Genomic DNA, 17,639 nt, shown 5'->3' on the forward strand with positions numbered 1-17,639 from the left:
GCCCTGCGCGCATAATTGTCGTCGTAGCCTCCCTCGCGCAAACGCACCGCCCGCGCGACATTGTCTCCTCCCTATTCTCACCTGCGTTTCCCTTCCCATTTTAGTTTCGGGACGCGTCGTCGATGTATGCTCATTTCGAAAAGCTACTGTCCCACTGCAGCTATTCGGTTCGTTCGCTCGATTGGAAGGGCGGCCACGACGAAGGCTGGCTGGCGTCGGGCAACGCGAAAGGCATCGTTGGACTCACCTACACATCGTCGTCGGCGAGCGACGAACGAATCGACGATAAACGCGGTCTACCGTCGCGAACGAACTTCAATCTAAGCGAACACGCCAAAGACGTAAGTTCCTTCGCTCACCACAGCGCGTAGGATTTATTTTTTCTTCGCGGGCGCCCGACGCAGGTGACGCTGGTTCGTTGGAACAAGTCCGACCAGCATCATCGATTAACGACGTGTGACAGCACGGGCTCGATCGTCGTGTGGATGCCCTACGACGGACGCTGGACGATCGAATTGGTCAACAATCGCGGTCTCGGCACGGCAGTGAGCCAATTCGCGTGGAGCGGCGACGGCAGTCAAGCGTTGATCGCCTACACGGACGGTTACGTTCTCGTCGGCTCGGTACACGGTCAGCGTCTCTGGTCCAACTTTCTCATCGAAGGCGCGTTCGCCGGGGCGACGGGCGTGCGCAACGACGAGACGAAGTTGCTCGCCGCCGCCTGGTCTCCCGACGACGCGCACATCGTCGTCGCGAACACGGCGGGCGAACTGATTAAGCTCGATTCGGCGACTCACAACGGACGCGTGGGCAGTATCAACGAGATAATGGCAACTCGACTTCACGCGCCGCCCGCCGATCAGATCGTCGATCTTCACTGGCGTCGGCATCCGAGCGGCGGCAACGGCGGTTCGAAATGTCGAATCACCGTCTACACGTCGCACGGCCTCTTGGCTATGTTTTCGCGCTGTTCCGATCCTAATCCGCGTCTCGCCAATACGGAAGTCGTCGACGGTTGTTCGGCGTGGAGCGACGACGCGTCGTTACTCGCCGTCGGCGGTCGACGAAAAAACGACGTTTCGTCGCGTCTTGTTCGCTTTTTTAGCTGTTCGCGTTTGCGGCCTCTTTTTAGCCTCGCTGTCGACACGGAGGTTTGGCATAGAGGGGATCTCTCCGCCCCTTTCACTCATTCGCCCTATTTTTAGTACGCGATCACGTCGCTGTGCTGGGGTTTGGACGATCGGCGACTATTCGTCGCCGCCGGTCACGAGGTCTACACGGCGACGGTGAAACGCGGCTTCGCTTCGCTGCAGGAGCAGTGTCGGCGCGCTATTGCGGACGTCGTCAACGAATCAGCGTCAGTCGTTCAACTTCCGCTTCCGCTCGGACTACGTCACGCTTTGGAGAGAAACTATTTTCGAACGATTCAGGTCAGCGTTTACGTCACCCCCTCCCCGTCAAACCTGTGCTTATTATTGATTTTTTTGTAGGGCTTTGACCCAAAGATGATGGATCCGTATGTTTTTGCTTCGAATCCTCCACCGATGCGGCAGCGACTTTTCTGCACAATGATCTGCTATCTCAAAGATTACCACTACACGTCGCGTCCGCGCCCCGTCGCCGTACCGACGTCCAACTTCACTCGATTCACGCTCTATATCGAATACATGGGCGGTCTCGTACCTGTTCTCAAGGGCCGACGCATCAATCGACTCAAGCCGGCGTTTGTCATAAAGCTGGTCAAACGCCGACAGACGCTTACGAATCGTCGGCGAGTGAGCCGTCACACTCGACTGACGGAGAGCACGCGAAGTTACGATAGCGTTGTCAGTGGAGACCCGGCATTTAGTAGTGGAGGCGAGGACATTGACTCTCCTCCGGAGGGAGGACGAACGAGTCCTTTGCCATCAAACGACGACTCTCTTTCCGCCGCCGCCGCCGCCGCCGTCGACGATGATGACAAATTGCCGGCGACGATTTGGAGTCAAGACGACGAGGATGGAAATCCTCCGTCGGTGGTTGTGACGTCGAATGTCACATGCACAAAATTTAAGATTCAGGGAGACGGTAGTCGTCATTTGGGCACGATACTCTACAAGCCGAGTCTTCTGCACCTGCATCCGCGTAAGATAACGGTAGAATTGCCCAATCCGGCAATAGACAGCGGAGCTGCTGGATCCGACGAAACGACGTCGATCGAGTCGGCGGACGAAGACGAAGACGACGAATATCACGGGGAACGAGCCGTCGTTAGTCCGTCCGGCTCGTTTCTCTATCCGTATCGGTCCGGAGCGAAAGGATCGCGCGAGTTCAACGACGTGATGAGAGAGGAGGAGACGGCGACCGCCGCTCGGCACGAGAAAATTCTCGTCATGTATAATCGAACGCCGGTTTGGAATTCGCAGAGTCAAGTGTATCAGTTGGACTTTGGCGGTCGAGTGACGCAAGAATCGGCGAAGAATTTTCAGTTGGAGTTGGACAACGAGCAGGTAGAATATGAAATTGGCTCGCGAGATCTTTCTCATATTTTCTCCCTGGCTCAGGTCTTGCAATTTGGTCGAATTCGTACCGACGCCTACGCGCTCGACTTTCAGTATCCGTTCTCGCCGTTGCAGGCCTTCTCGCTTGCCATGGCCAACCTAACGCAGCGTTTAAAATAGGAGAAAAAATAGAAACGAGGACTTCCTTTTTTTGTATTTGTATTTCTATAGACAGACCGAGAAAGAGATATTTGAGATATTTTACCTTTTATTCTGTCGTAGAAGACTTCTAATAGGAATCTAATAACAGCAAAACAAAATCATACAAATTCTATTTAGAGGAGCACTTGTTGAAAACGTTTAGCTGAGCGAATTTAGAGACAGTAACGACCTCGTCGTCGGAAAAATACGAATAGTAGCCGTTGATCTCGAACATGAGTTCGAAGAAGTAATGTCGCCAGTCACCCGCGCACAAACGCTCGATGTTCAATCCCTGACCGTTTGAGAAGGTGAGCGCGAGACTGAAGTTGTGCACTTGGCTTTTGAGACTGCCGACGGACAGGCTCTCGTTGATTATGATCCCGCCGACTTCCAGTGCATTCTGGAGAAGTGTCGCCGTGAGTTTCGACAGTTTGACGGAGAGAAAGTTCTTGTTTTTAATCACAACGCCGAAATGGACGCCCATTTCGACCGTGTGATTATAATGAAGCAGCGAGACGGAGCTGACGAAAGGTTTCGGGTTCTCCGAGAGTGCGATCGTAACGGAGCGTGGCAGGAGAAAGAAGAGAAGGAGGCCGCTGATAACAGCGCAAATGACGATTGTTATGACCACGTTACGCACCGTTCGCCGAGGCTTCAGCCGATTGTCCTTGTACGGTATAAGAGCAATGAGCTGCTCTGCGTCCTCGCCTTCCTTGATCGTGACCGTTCCCTTCCCGTGGCACGTTGGACACTTCATTTCCCGAGAGCCTGAGCCCTCCAAGCTCCCGCTAAATCTTCGCGTTCTGCGCGTTGGATTTTGAAGCGTCGTGTTCGAGCCGTCCATCGACGGCTCGCTGGCTGGCCGATTGCCCATGCTGAGACGGCGTTCGTCACGTGAAGTGAGAACCCGTACCGTATTGTGACACATACGTCAATGCACATCATTCAATAACGACATACAAACAGTGCAAAAACAGAGAGAGGGAGAGAGAGAGAGAGAGAAAGAGCGAGAGAGCGAGAATCACAAGCAATACTAAAACGGCGTGCGTGCTGGACTGATGAAATCCCACAAAAAAAAACGGACATTATTCCCCAAACTAGCTACTACACCACTGTCAAAGCAATTCATTTCTCGATCCACCGTCCGCGTTAGATGACTGTCCCGCCTCGTTCGACGACTCAAACGGAGCGGAAATCATCATTTCGTCGAGATTAACATGTCCCCCTTGATTCTCCTCAACGTCGTGGGAATTATCTTTCACTGATTCGCCGCCATTTCCATTCTCTTCTCCACCCACGTCAATTACCTGATGCGACTCGGACGTCGTCGTCGTCGTCGTCGTCGTCGTCGTGACGACCGCCGAATCTTCGACAATCGTCGCCTCGTCGCCGACGACGACTTCCTCTTCCGTACGAGGCGGCGGCGGCGAACTGTCGTCCATCAGCTGCTCTGGCGGTGCCGCCGTCGGAAGCGGAACTTCGACGCGAGAAATGTGGAGAGCGTTGACGGGAGATTTCTGCTGGTTATCCAGCGGAGTGATCTGATTCGACGGAAGCACGTCATTTTCAGAACAACGTCTTTTAGCGGAAGACGACGACGATCTGAAAGAGAGAGAGAGACAGAGAGAGAGAGAGAAAAGGAATCCCGCTATTTCCGTTATTCTTTTTTATCTCCCTACCTTTTCTGTTTTGATTTTGCGCTCGTCGCCTTTCGTTTTCTCCCCTTTTGCTTCCCGTAGCCGCTCGATTTCCTACCGCCCGTTTTCCGCGTTTGTTTACCTCTCTTCTTAGTGCCACTCGCCGCCAAAATAGCCTCGACGTCATCGTTAATATTCCTCGACGGCACGTCGACGTCCTCCCCCTCCTCCTCCTCCTCGTCGACGTTGTTCACTTCCTCGACGGACGGCTGAAGCCGATGTATCTTCTCGTGACGTACCAATCGACTCTGCTTCGTAAACGGCTTGTGACACGTGGAACACTTGAACGGACTCGCCTGGGTGTGCTTCAATTTATGACGCACCAAATTCTCCTCAAAGACAAACGACTGCCAGCAATATTCGCATTTGAATTTCTTCCTCGTCGATCCGTCCTCCTCCTCCTCTTCCTCATCTTCCTCGTCGTCGTCTTCGTCTATGATAATCCGCGAGCCAATAATAACCGGATCGTCTTCATCGTCGTCCTCCTCCTCCTCCTCGTCGTAGCCGCGTCGCCTTTCTCCGGATCGTCTCTTCCGCGCCATCTCCGGCGCTTTGAAGTGCACGTTCATGTGCCGCTTGAGAACGCTCGGCTTGGGGAACCCTCGATGGCAATGTTGACACTTAAACGGACTCTGATCCGTGTGCAATATCGCGTGTTTTTCCAAGCTTCCTAATTTGGCAAACGCCTTCGTGCATCGACGACATTTGAACCGGCCCCCGTCGATGACGACGCCGCCGCACGCTTCCGCCTGCGCCTGCAATAGCGCCTGTCTCGACGTAAACATCATCTGAGACGATTTATCGCTGCCGTCGCCGCCGCCGCTGCTTCCACCGCCGCCGCCGCCGCTCCCCGTTTGCCCGTTGAGAAATTCCGCTCCGGCAATAAGCGCCGCCTGCGCGAGAAACTCCATATTCGCTGATTGGTTCGGCTGCACGGCGGCGGAGGCGGCAGCGGCGACAGACGCGCGAGAATGGTCCCGTGTCGCCAGGTCTCGTGCCGCCAGATGAATCGCTTGATGTTCGATGAGACTTTGCTCGCGCGAGAAGGCGGAACGGCACTCGGAGCAGCGATAGGGTCGCGCGCTATAGTGGAGCTTCGCGTGACGTTGGAGATGACTGCGTCGCGTGAATCCCTTGCCGCAGCTGTCGCACACGTACGGACGTTCGCCCGTGTGCGTGCGCATGTGACGCTCGAGCGCGCTTGGCTTTGTGAACGGTTTCTGGCAGATTTGGCAGGCGAACGGGCTCTCGGTCGTGTGAAGACGACTGTGCTTCTGAAGATTCTCGAAGACGGTGAACGACTTGTAGCACTCGCTGCACTTGTAAATACCCATTGGTTTCCTAGACAGAAAAAACAAAACAAAATTACATCCCGTTGATTTTACGGAGTCATACATAAAGTACAAGGAGTGTACGGACGTTCATTCAATTAGAGTCCTTACTTCTACTGGAATCAATACGTAAATTCATTCCCGTATTGATTCCAAGAGGAGTTTATACAGGGTACTCAATTAAAGTCTAGAGGAGACTGGTCTACTGTAGAACTTTATACAGGGGGGGCTGTCTATCGGAGAGAGCAGCTTCTATTGTTCTACTTCTTTAGGGTTGTGCTGAGACGTCTCGGCCTTTTCTTTGTCTTGTATTCGTTTGAATCTTCTTCTTCGATGTAATCGTCGTCCTCGAATTCCTCATCCTCGTCCATGCAATAGTCGTCGTCGTCCGGCTGAGCGCCGTCGTCGAGAATTTCCATGTCGTGACCACCGCCGCCGCCGCCGCCGCCGCCGCCGCCGCCGACAATGCCGCCTTCGTCGCTGCTCGTCAAGAAGGCATCGTCGTCGTCATTGGATACCTCTTCGTCATCGTCCAAATCATTATCATTATGAATAACCCCCTGGGGAAAAGAATAATTTTAATCGACTCTCGTTAATCGACACGAGAGCCAATTAAAACTCCGCTTACGTGCGTCGCGTGACCAGTGCCTGGATCATTGACGATGACAGTCTCGTACGGATTGATGATACTCTGCGAGCAAAGATTACGGATTATCCTCCCTGAAGACTTAATTTAAATTTATTATTACTTGAGTCATGTGAACGACCGGATCGGTTTCAATCACTTCGTCGGGACCTTCGACGATGATCGCCTCGTCTGCCGTCGCCGCCGTTGCCGTCACCGGCACCGGCGGCGTCGCGGAGGAGATGGCGTGACGGCTTTCTGTGGCGACTGGGCGAGAGAAAAAATTCGCGCGGAGATTTGGAAAAAAATAAATTAACGTTTCTTCGATTTTACCAATTATTTCGGTCGACATTGGCGCTAAAGGATCGACGCGAAATCCTATTGGAAAAATTTACGTGAACGCGACGAATTTTTTCGCGAACGAAATAAGGGAGAAAGCGAATCGAAACTATTTCCGATTTAATTGGGAACCCCGATCGTTTCTCGACGGCGTTGCAAATGCGGGGTGGACGAGCGACGACGCGCCGCGCGGCGAGAAGAAAAAACGAAAAGGCTGCGTTTCTCCGTCTTTTCTTCGAATTCCAACGCCAAATCAAGGCTAGGAAGTCGATTGGGGCTCGTGCGTGCTGTAAAATGAGTGGCAACGATCGGCGGTTGCGCCGTCGTGTTCGCACGAAAGCGATCTCGCGTGCGCCATCTTGGCTCGGGTAGGCGCGGCGGGCGCGTACGGCCGAATGGGGCGCCGCAATAACAAATCGTCGAATACGCGAGCGGTCTGAGACTTACTGATTTGCCTTTCGTGTGAGGGCGGCGCGGGGACGATCGCAAAAACACGATAGAGGGATCCCTTTGGGGGTAACGCTAAGGATGAGGCCCCTTTCGTGGAAGCGAGGCCCTCATTGGTGGTCTAGTGCGCCTGCGTGGCAGTGCGTGCGGGAGTTCATATCAATGGTGTTGCTAAAGGCGGCGGCGCGTTGCGATGCTCGCTCTCTATTCCGAACGGATTTTTCGCTCGCACGCAATTCGAATTCGTCTCGATTGGTTAGAGGAATGTTTGGCGCGGGTAGAGGGGCAGAAAAGAGGTCCAATCAATGATCGGATCGTCGATAAAATTTACGGCGAGTGGCTTTCGTCTGATTTGCGCGCGAATGGGCTTCCAACTTTACCCGAGACGGTACGTTTAGTGCACGTAAACGGTCCTTTAGTCCTTCAGGTGCGTGATCGCGTAAATGACAGTCTGGGAAAAAGACTCGAAATTTTTTATACTAGATCAATGAAATAATCAACATTGGCGAGTCGTCCTATTCCCAATTGTTAAAGCTCGATAAACGAGACAATAATCTCGATGTAGATAGCAATCTCGACAAGAAAAAAGTAATGAAATAAAAAAAGTAGTTTCCCGCGCGCTAAACTCACGGGAGGAAAATACAAATACAGTGGCAACCTGAGCCAAGACGCATGCTCTTTATGTCCGTAACGGATGGATCTAAAGACATTAGCGCCATGGAATATCAAAGCCTTCCATTTATCGACGTCACAACGTGTCCTGGAGCAAAAGTAATTTTAAACATAATGGAATTTAATTCGGCACTTCCCGGCTTCTGGTTGTAGATTAGACTGATCGGAACAGTGGAATGCCGTCGCGGTGTTCTCCTCCTCAGCAGTAGCAATACGGAATATCTAGGAGGTTCCGTGGCACAGCTCCAATCTCATCACTGCCAAACAAACGTGCTAAGAAAAGCTCTGTAAAAAAAAGCAAAACAATACAGTGGAATCTGATATTAATTAATTAATTAATTAAAAGATTTCACTGTATCAATGTCTAGCATGGAGTCAAATTTCTTCTGTCTTTACCAGAGGAATGGAAGTCGTCGTCCCTGTTCAAGACAATGACTTTGGTGACATGGATGACGACTTAGACGACGATACTGTGGCTCAGCTTTGCATAGACGCGGAACAAGCCGAATCCATCCCAGACGGATTTTTTGACGATGACATAGAGACGTAGCAAAGAGATATCACTTTCACTTTTTTTATTTCTTCAAGAATTGGGTATAGTACACGGTAGTGGATCAATAATAAAAAAAGAAGTCTCTATTTCATTTGCTACATGTAGTAAGAGGACAAATTAGACAATTAAATTCCAAAGAGGTTTTCTTGCTAGCTCCACTTCTTTCACGTACCGATCCCGAGCTCCTTTTTTAGCGCCTGAAATCGTTCTTGTACAAAAAAATAAAATTCGTAGTCAAAGTGCATGCGAAATCGAAGAATTCGTCGCGTCTCCAGCGACGGCATCACTTTCTTTTTCGTTGCAGTTGTATTAATACGCGCACCAGTTTCCGCACCTAAAGCAAATTAATTTATTCATTCATTCATTGGCTTATTCTATGCCTCACATACCGGGATGCTTGTATAAGTCGACGACGCCATGAAAGTGTCGCGGCAAGAGCCGCTCAAAAACGCGCAGCGTGTCCTCATATTCTTCCAGGAGACCGACGACGAGATACTTTTCGATGACGTTGGTCTTGGCCCTATTCAGTGCCCACATGCCAGGCTCGCTGAACACAGAGAAGGGAGTATTTATATGACAACGAAAAAAAGGTAAAGAACGCTTACAAACAAGCGGGCTCCTGTCCACAGAAAAACGGCGTAATGTAGAATAATCTTTTGCTGGTGCATTCGTGGTGTGCAAACTGAACGCACTCGTCAACTGTCTGGGATAGAAAGAATGCAAAAGGGTGGGGTCAAATGCTATGTGTGTGTCTGTACTCTGGCTACTCTTCGTTCGGAGAATTTCACGGTGTGATTTTCTCTGTTGTCGCCGAAGCGTTTGTAGTAGAAATTCGATACAAATCGCTCGATGGGATCCCGAATAATGTTAATGTGAACCAAGGGAAGAGCGCCGTATCTAATCAGACACTATGACATCCTAATTACATTAGAGGAGAAGAACAAATCACTTTTGAAAATCAATAAAAAACAGATGGCGAGAATAAATAAAAGGAATAGGCAATTGATAGATGTAATTTACCAAATCAATCTAGAGACGATTCATCGTTCACACTCATCCACCCCCACACTCTGAGTCTCACCTGTTCCTGAACAGTTATCGCCTTTTGATTATTAATGTCAGATGTAGCCAATACGAAATCATTTCGATCGGCGAGCACTTTGAGCAGTTCGAGAGTCGTTCGACTGCCACATTTTCCCACCCGATTGTACATAATTCTCGCCTGCGATTCGTCTTCTTCTTCGTCCTCCGCCTCCCCCTCTTCAACACTGACTCGTTACATTCTCTCGACCCGGATGCCAAGTCTTACCGGTTCTATTTGCGGTCGATTGCGCGAATACGAGCGCTGTGTAATGTCGAATATACAATCGGGTCCATACAATCTGCTTGGAAGCAAGGTGAAGCCAGCTTACCGTTTTGTGCGATGCGAAGACGATTTTTGTGTTCGTACTGACGTCGCGCCTCGCTTAGGTGATTTTTAACCGGTGAACCGGTCATGACTATTAGTATTGGTCCCACTAGGGCCATTCCCAGGGCGAACGACAGCATAACAAAGCGCTGGAGCTTCCTAGAAGAACGCATTCTCCCCGTAAATGCCTCTATACGGGTCTGTGTGTGACGTCATTGCGTCGCTAAACCAGGAGCTACGACGCCTAAAGGCACAGGAACAACTATTGCGGCATGGAGGGATTCAAAGTAGCGTTGGCGTTTTTGAGCATAGAAATTTTAAAATTCGTCGAATGCAGGTGCTCTACGAACGAAGGGGCGTCTGCATTCACCCTTCGACGTCAGACGTAGACGAAACGATCGTCGGAGGCTCGCTGAAGCTTCTCAAAGACCCGAAGGTAGACAGCCGTCGTCCCAAATGCTGTAGAAAATAACGCAGCGACGTGAGAACGTTTTCGAGCCCTTTTTATTGTACTAGTCGGGATCGGCATTCGTCGAATGGAATCAAACCGTTTCGACGCCCATCAACGCCGACTTGCTGTACGACGATCAAGGCTGGATGATCATCGAATCGCCGCAAAAGGGGGCCCAATCGTCGCCGCGAGTGTCTACGCGTACGAAACCGAAGGAAGACGCCGAGAACGTACGCTACGACATTCAATTTGCTCTCGCCGAAGTGAAATCGGTGCGAAAGAAGACGCCCCATTTCGGCTATCCGCAATTGACCGTCACTCTGACGTCAAACGAGCTCATGCCAACGCTCTACTTCCACGGCGGACACATGAAGGAGTTCTGGACGTATCTTCAGAGATTTCTCTGTTTTGAAAAGTTCGATGAGTGTACTATAGAATTTCTTGATAGACCTTTTTTGTTATTGATAGGTGTAAGCACGATGCGTCTTTGTTTCTTGTTGCTGAATCCGCTGATGCCCTACGACAATCCATGCAGAGCCTTCACGGCGATGAAGACGTTCCTTCGAGTTCTGTGCGTATGATATCAGTATATACAATTAATTGATCAAAATCCTGTAGACTTTGGGTAGCGGATTTACTGACGTTATGAGCGGGTTTTCGAAAGTGACTCGTTTCTTCAAGGGCACCTTTGGATCCAAGGGCCATTTAGAGGACAAGAGACCCAAAAACGATCGCGTGGCTGACGTCACCAATCCCCCCAAGTACGAGTTCAAGACAGACAAGAGTGGCTTTGAGGTTGTCCAGAAAGTGAGAAAGCGAGCTCTTTTTAATAAATAAATAAATAAATAAATTAATTAATTAATTATTACTAGGAACCTGGCAAAGAGCCTCTTACCTTACAAAAACGCGGCCTGCCTGTCAACGAAGAGGACTGGACATCGTTTTTGGATTCGGAAGGTCGGGTACTCCAACAGGAAAGTTTTCTCAAGAAACTCTACAACGGGGTAAGGCTCAAAAATCTCAGATTGTTCTTCCGTAAAACCCGGAAGGGGCTAGGGTATTACCGTAGCGTCGAGAAAAGAGGCGTGGAAGTTTCTATTAAAATATTATGATTACGATTCGACGGATTCGGAATGCGCCGTGCTTCGACAGCAAAAGCGGTTAGTAGCAGATTCTCCGCTAACTGAATGATAACGAATTACCAGCGAGGAGTATTTTACAATGAAAAAGCAATGGATGAGCATGACAGAAACGCAAGTGGCACACTTTTTTCCTTTTCGCGAACGCCGACACTTAATTGGTCAGTGATATTCTAATAATAATAATAGTAATAATATCATCCTCGAATATTTTCTACGCAGAGAAAGACGTTCTTCGAACGGATCGAACCTTGGAACTATTCGCTGACGAGAACGGTCCCGGACTGAAGTTGCTAAACGACATCCTCATGACCTACGTCATGTATAATTTTGATCTTGGTAGAATACGAATAAGAGAATCTTATTATGAGTAGAGGAGGGGACGTGACTGTGATTTAGGCTATGTTCAGGGCATGAGCGATCTTCTTTCACCTATTCTGACGGTCATGGAAGACGAAGTGGACACGTTTTGGTGTTTTGTTGGCTTGATGGATCGAATGGTTGCTTTTGCCTTCTCACTAGCTGAAACTGACTCTGATTTCTTCTTATACAGGCTCATTTGTTTGCTGAGGATCAGGTTGGAATGAAAGCTCAGTTGAAGTATCTTGGGCTCTTGGTACAGTTCATGATTCCCGATCTCTGGGAGTATCTTGGTGTGTGCTGTCGGGAATGTCTGCTTCGTTTTTTTACATTGCTTTTGTCTCATTGGCAGATAGCCAAGAATCGAGCAATCTCTATTTTTGCTTTCGTTGGCTGCTCATTTGCTTCAAGCGTGAATTTTCCATGGACAACACATTGGTGCTTTGGGAAGTAAGGATACGCGACAAAAAAAGCTGGGCCACTTTAATTGAATTTGTTTAATTGCTTAGGTGACGTGGTCAGATTATTACACCCGTCATTTTCACTTGTTCATATGCCTGGCAATTTTATACGATTGTAAGGAACACATCATAAGCAGTGACTTGGATTTCAACGACATCCTGAAGGTAAAGAGATAGCTACATATATAATTAATTAATGAGCATTTTCCCCTATAAAGTTTATCAACGGATTGTCTGGTAAACTAGACGTAGAACATCTCTTGTCGACAGCAGATGCCCTATTGCGGCAATTTCTCTCATCCAAGAGACCAGTACCCAAGGGGTTGGAAATTCTAAAAGGAAACCCAACAGGACGCAAGAAATCCATTAAAACACCAGACAAGGTTATTAATTGGTCGCCCGGTAGCTCTGTTGTAGCTGGAGCCACATGACGCTCACTTGCTCCCCTAGATGCATCCTATATATTTGCTAAAATATCATTAACTAACTTTGTCTACACTAAAAAGAGACTAGGGTGTTCTCCAGTCCTTCTGAACACTCTTTCATGTGTTCATAAACTTTGTCTATTCTCTGCTGCACGCCTGTGGCAACGTGTGGGGAAAGTGGGCCAAGTTTGTCTGCAAGAGGATCGATTTCTTGCAGCTTGATCCACAGCTGTTCTCCAACGTTGCCTCGTTCGTGCAATTCCTTAAACTTTTGAACAGTTTCTCGTCGAAATATGCATGTCATTTTGAGAAAGTGTTCGTGATTGGCAAGATAGCCATCGCCAGGGCTGTCTAGAAACCGCTGGCCACTCTCAAATCCCGATTCGTTGTCCAAAAACACCAGATACCCGTCACGACCCCATTTTTCCAGATTGGGAACATTTTCGTTCAATGCATCGGGGTTCTCCGACGCGCTATTAAGCATATTCATCAGACGATCTCTCATTGCCGTGACGTAGTCGAAGGCAATCAAGTCCGTCCACTGGGCAAGCGAGGCGAGTTCACGCAGTCCTATCTTTGATAGTTCTCCATCTGCTTCTTTCCCCAAATACCGCAGCGCTTCGGGGAGCGTTACCGGACTCAAATCATCTATCCACTGCGTCAATGAGACAAGATGGGGCTCGTCAGGAGACCAACTGTTTTCCTCGAACCGATCGGAAACTAAAGACCATTGAAAGGTGCGCGGATCTGCGATGGATAACGCCGTTGGCGGAACGTTATTCATTCCTAGCAGACGGCTAAGGACGTAGGAGTACATTTCCCCCAAAACCGACGCCGACTTTTCACGATATCTAAAAGAAAAGAGTTGTTGAGGAAGGTTCCGACCATGACGTCATCGTCTCAGAGAAGCTTCTCTCATTTACATACCGAACCAAATAACAGAAATGCGGCTGTACGCGTACGAAAGGAAAAGGGCGCCTCACCTGCAGCAAACCGCCTCGCCGTCGACGAACGACGCCTTCCGATTCATCAGACGTCCGCATCCGCGATCCAGCCGGACGACTTGCGACGTGTTTATCATTCCTCGCCACCGTCGCACGTGGACGTCCGCGAAAACGATGCGATCGTCCACGCGATCGTTCCACACGCGAACGCCGTCGTTTCCATGACGAGCGACGACGTCTCCGGACTTCGATGGGAAATGTGTCTGCCTCTTGTCTGGAGCCGCGGAAACGCTGTCGGCGCCGCCGTCACTCGACGACGCGTCCGAGTCGGCGGTTTTGGCACCAGTCGGCCGCTTCGCCTTGAAGGTAGCAGACTGATGATCATCATCAGCTACTGGTGGCACGATTTGACTGTCGTCTCTGCCGATGACGTTAGAGCGGTGATTTCGGTCGGATGGCTTGCACTCGATGGGAATCCACGTTGAAAAGGAGAGGACGAATGCGAGCACGGCTAAACGGAAAGCGTAGCTTCCCGCTTCGGCCATTTTTCGGCTGTGACGAAAGGTGCTAAGTGCCAGAATGAGACGCCTTTGCGGTATACTCAAACACTAATGATCGCCTCGAGCAGCCCGACTGTGATGTGCCGCTTTCGGCTTTTCCACTTCGCCCAGAGATGCTAGAGTGAGCAGGATGATCCAAAAGAAGAACCGAGTCGCCGTGGGTGATGTGCTGATGTGGAAATCCCGATTCAAACCTATCTTACATGCAAATTCAATTATTTATTGGAGGAGTGGCAAACACCCATTGGTCAATAGGCTATTACAGTGGGAGTTTGCATGCCGTTCCCAGGCTGTTTAGCATAGTATCTATGGTGTTTGGAGGCAGGTCCAAACATGCACAAATGCTCACGTGCATTTAAAAAGGGACGCCCCGGACGTTTTGCTCTTAGCGCACGCTGAGCTCCCACGTTTAGAGCTTTTTCGGCGTTCGATTCCCACCAATTTGGTCATCCTGATGACAATTGGTCAAGAATTGTAGAAACAATCGCACGTGAACGGCTGTATGCGCCTAGAGACAAAATTTCATGGCTGGCCAACGCGTTCTCCGATCAATAGCGGTAGCGATCGTCATTCTCGCTCTTCTAACGGCGCTAAGAGTCATATGGATCGTGCAAAACCAATCGCTCGCGTCAGTAATACCACTGGCAGCGAAGAAAAGTCCACTGGAAACGACGGCGGAAGTTCCCCGGAGACCAATAAGCACGCGCCGCGAGACAGTCATCACAGAACCATCAAACCTTGTCACTAAGTCTGAAAGGCGGCGAAACGGAACTCATAGACTAGCCATTGTCATCCCGTTCAGAGACAGAGACGCTCACTTAGCCGCATTTATCAAAGTATACACAAGCCATGGGATCCTATTGATAGGAATCATTGTTCTTTTATTTAGCACATGGTTCCTTTTCTAAGCAAGCAGAATCTCATATTTCACATATACGTCATCGAACAGACAAAAAAGGGTTTATTTAATAGAGGAAAACTCAGGTACTGTGCGGGGGAAAAAAAAAGTCGTGAACCCATTCTTCTTAGAAAAACAAGCGTCTAATTATTTTAGCAATATCGGATTTTTGATTGCGAAAGAACGAGGCTACGACTACGTCTGCTTTCACGACGTCGACATGCTTCCACTCAACCACGGGAATCGCTATTCATATCCGCAAGAAAATCCACGTCATCACGCCACCTGTGGTACGTGGAGCGTGACACATGTGAACTCTCAAGCACTTGTATGATTTCAGTGGAACAGTTCAATTACAAGCTACCCTTCAAGTGGTACAGTGGCGGCGTCATCGCCTTTACCCTCGAACAGTACGAAAAAATCAACGGGATGTCGAACGTCTACTTTGGCTGGGGTAAAGAGGATGACGATCTCCACAGAAGGTCGACCACTTCCTGTAGATATTTTTTCTTGCCACGTTATCGAAGCGTTTTGCATAGAATTGTCTCATCTGGTTACCGCATCGACCGACAGGATCCGCAGGCAGGATCGGAGTGCGTAGGAATGTACGCGTCATTGGATCACGGCCCAAGGGACTACAGTTCAACGAAGCGCAATAACGAACTCCTGAACGGGAGGTACAGTGCATTAGACTCAATTAGAAGAGGCAATCCCTTTCGACTCATCGTTTACTCTACAGCCGAGAAAGACAATCGGATGATGGGCTCAATAGTGTTAGGTATCGAAAATTGAATGAAAGTCTCGTCAATGACGCATTCACTCGAATAATTGTCGACGTGTGCATCGAAGTGAGATTGGTATCGGCCAGCGAAGTCGGTTGTGGCGGCGAAGCGTAACATTGCGGCGAAATTCATAGGTTTGCTTTTTATTTATAGTCGAGGTGCGGGGGCGCACCCGGTTCCGTATCCGGGTTTTGGGCGGGGCGATCGAACTCTGTGTTCCACGCGTTGCGAGGAGGCTAATTTTTTAATTGCGTTCTGTGGCTAGCGCTTTATAAACGAGAGAGTGTTGTAAGCTCTTCAGTTCGCACGCTTCGCTCTTCCTGGCCAGGTGCGAGGTTCATCCCCCTCGTCGCGCGTACCTCGATAACGTAGTGTCGTTCGCTCACGTTACGTTGTGGGCGTTTTGCGTGTCGTGTGGTCGCGTCTCTAAGTCTGAATCCGCAGACTACTAAAGGTGAGCTCCTATTGTTCCGGCGTTGGCGTCACGACGTACATTACGCACGCGAAGTAGACCTCGACCCATATATCCCGCGGTTTTTACCCCCGAGCCAACTTGGCCTCCTCCGACAGTCAAATAAGAAGCGCGTACACTGACCGAGACGCTGGTCTAACTTTCGATCAGGTTTTAGAATCGCCCATCAGAAGTCGATATCACGCCAGGTGTCCGGCATATCCTCCCACTCTCATCATGTTTCGCTGCGTACCGGGACTGATTGGTCGGCGACCGCGCGTCGTCGACGACGACGACGGCCCCTATTTCAATCCGTACGTCAACTCGTGGACGCACGAGAACTCGACGCCGGTGACCGAACGCTACGCGCTCAACGAACGAATCCTCGTCTACGCGCACGATCTAAAGAACGTGACGTCGTGTCCGATTCGCGATCAAATCTACGACGATCCCTACTTTCTACCAACCGATTTGTTCACCGACGAGGACAAGAAGGAGATTCTCCGTCGATACGACTATTTCATGGAAAAATCCTATCAGCAGGTGCTCGAAGAGCGTGTAATGGAGCGGCGCGGGCAATTGTCGGCGAGCACGGACATTTTGCCGCTCGTTCGGCGATTTTTTCACTTGCGCGGCGAGAATTTGGACTCGGAATCGGTGCGCGCGATGCATCGGACGATGCATCGCGAATTGCGGCGCCAGAAAAGCTTTCAAGTCGAAAAGAGACCTGTAATTGTTGAGCACGTCGTGTAGTCGTTAGGGTCGTTGTCTCGTCGTCTGTCTGTCACCGTCTGTTGCTTTTTGTCTAGGGTTTCTGTTTGTACTAATTCTCATATGTACAGCTCGCCTATCGGTAAACTTTTTTATACCATTCGGTTTTTTTTGAGGACTCTAGATTCCGGAATATATTTTCGACGCTATCTTCGATTTTTTGTATCTAATGGTCTAACGGAGAGACCGCAAAAAAACCGCGGCAATATGTAACCGCTAATTATCCTAATATGGTGAGAGAGGGAGGGGCGTAGGAAATCTTGCGTACATTTTGCGCAGACCTGCGTTACAACAACAGTAGCAAATCGCGATGCTGTGTAGGAGCGTTCGTTTGGTTTTCGCCCAGCGATCTCTTCCGTTCGTTGCACGAAGATTACTCTCGTCGTCTTCAGAACACGATTTGGCATTCGACGAGTTCCGCAAGCGTCTCAACGCCGGAAATCTTATCGTCGACGTTCGAGAGCCGCACGAATACGCAGCAGGAAAGATCGGTCATTCTATCAACATACCTTGTGAGTACAGTGTAGAATCAGATCCATAAAATTGTGCTACATTCTACGTGCAGTGGGAGACGTGGAACTCGCATTGAATTTACCGGAAGAATCTTTTCAGAAAGTCTACAGCATACCTAAACCCGAAAAAGA

General features: G+C 49.7%; 8 protein-coding genes across 9 annotated transcripts; 4 read left to right on the plus strand and 4 right to left on the minus strand.

The window, feature by feature from the left end:
* Positions 1–16: 16 nt before the first annotated feature.
* On the plus strand, positions 17–2,800 carry LOC136192934 (tubby-related protein 4-like). Its single transcript, XM_065981697.1, has 5 exons — positions 17–341; positions 405–1,151; positions 1,206–1,430; positions 1,491–2,489; positions 2,544–2,800. The coding sequence occupies exons 1-5, from the start codon at positions 123–125 to the stop codon at positions 2,658–2,660; spliced, it is 2,307 nt and encodes a 768-aa protein (XP_065837769.1). The 5' UTR covers positions 17–122; the 3' UTR covers positions 2,661–2,800.
* On the minus strand, positions 2,796–3,562 carry LOC136192957 (transmembrane protein 106B-like). Its single transcript, XM_065981731.1, has one exon. The coding sequence runs from the start codon at positions 3,553–3,555 to the stop codon at positions 2,812–2,814; it is 744 nt and encodes a 247-aa protein (XP_065837803.1). The 5' UTR covers positions 3,556–3,562; the 3' UTR covers positions 2,796–2,811.
* A 50-nt stretch (positions 3,563–3,612) lies between these two features.
* LOC136192933 (zinc finger protein 852-like) lies at positions 3,613–7,230 on the minus strand. The gene is made up of 7 exons (XM_065981696.1): positions 7,121–7,230; positions 6,668–6,712; positions 6,459–6,601; positions 6,338–6,400; positions 5,974–6,269; positions 4,361–5,719; positions 3,613–4,283 (listed from the first exon to the last, which is right to left on the minus strand). The coding sequence occupies exons 2-7, from the start codon at positions 6,684–6,686 to the stop codon at positions 3,797–3,799; spliced, it is 2,367 nt and encodes a 788-aa protein (XP_065837768.1). The 5' UTR covers positions 6,687–6,712; positions 7,121–7,230; the 3' UTR covers positions 3,613–3,796.
* A 64-nt stretch (positions 7,231–7,294) lies between these two features.
* LOC136192956 (recQ-mediated genome instability protein 1-like) lies at positions 7,295–8,431 on the plus strand. Of its 2 annotated transcripts, none has more exons than XM_065981729.1 (5): positions 7,295–7,547; positions 7,604–7,708; positions 7,772–7,891; positions 7,946–8,079; positions 8,192–8,431. In XM_065981729.1, exons 1-5 carry the CDS (start codon positions 7,314–7,316, stop codon positions 8,340–8,342), a joined length of 744 nt encoding a protein of 247 aa, XP_065837801.1. In that variant the 5' UTR covers positions 7,295–7,313; the 3' UTR covers positions 8,343–8,431. The 2 variants fall into 2 exon arrangements, with proteins under 2 accessions (XP_065837801.1, XP_065837802.1); XM_065981730.1 differs by having other exon boundaries at positions 7,295–7,508.
* On the minus strand, positions 8,353–9,959 carry LOC136192948 (uronyl 2-sulfotransferase-like). The gene is made up of 8 exons (XM_065981720.1): positions 9,758–9,959; positions 9,655–9,690; positions 9,427–9,605; positions 9,295–9,374; positions 9,104–9,242; positions 8,951–9,048; positions 8,735–8,892; positions 8,353–8,679 (listed from the first exon to the last, which is right to left on the minus strand). Exons 1-8 carry the CDS (start codon positions 9,924–9,926, stop codon positions 8,510–8,512), a joined length of 1,029 nt encoding a protein of 342 aa, XP_065837792.1. The 5' UTR covers positions 9,927–9,959; the 3' UTR covers positions 8,353–8,509.
* LOC136192939 (TBC1 domain family member 15-like) lies at positions 9,857–12,651 on the plus strand. Its single transcript, XM_065981708.1, has 14 exons — positions 9,857–10,040; positions 10,091–10,189; positions 10,270–10,619; positions 10,673–10,775; positions 10,823–11,011; positions 11,077–11,208; positions 11,261–11,364; positions 11,410–11,504; positions 11,566–11,682; positions 11,743–11,843; positions 11,897–11,996; positions 12,056–12,153; positions 12,213–12,329; positions 12,383–12,651. Exons 1-14 carry the CDS (start codon positions 10,026–10,028, stop codon positions 12,593–12,595), a joined length of 1,833 nt encoding a protein of 610 aa, XP_065837780.1. The 5' UTR covers positions 9,857–10,025; the 3' UTR covers positions 12,596–12,651.
* LOC136192944 (four-jointed box protein 1-like) lies at positions 12,611–14,270 on the minus strand. Its single transcript, XM_065981714.1, has 2 exons — positions 13,573–14,270; positions 12,611–13,440 (listed from the first exon to the last, which is right to left on the minus strand). Exons 1-2 carry the CDS (start codon positions 14,076–14,078, stop codon positions 12,663–12,665), a joined length of 1,284 nt encoding a protein of 427 aa, XP_065837786.1. The 5' UTR covers positions 14,079–14,270; the 3' UTR covers positions 12,611–12,662.
* On the plus strand, positions 13,551–17,144 carry LOC136192949 (beta-1,4-galactosyltransferase 6-like). The gene is made up of 7 exons (XM_065981721.1): positions 13,551–14,929; positions 14,983–15,077; positions 15,148–15,281; positions 15,332–15,473; positions 15,531–15,668; positions 15,731–16,227; positions 16,396–17,144. The coding sequence occupies exons 1-6, from the start codon at positions 14,618–14,620 to the stop codon at positions 15,885–15,887; spliced, it is 978 nt and encodes a 325-aa protein (XP_065837793.1). The 5' UTR covers positions 13,551–14,617; the 3' UTR covers positions 15,888–16,227; positions 16,396–17,144.
* The last annotated feature ends 495 nt before the right edge of the window (positions 17,145–17,639 follow it).

This window comes from Oscarella lobularis, chromosome 11 (genome assembly GCF_947507565.1).
Source record: "Oscarella lobularis chromosome 11, ooOscLobu1.1, whole genome shotgun sequence".
NCBI classification, from domain to species: Eukaryota; Metazoa; Porifera; class Homoscleromorpha; order Homosclerophorida; family Oscarellidae; genus Oscarella; species Oscarella lobularis.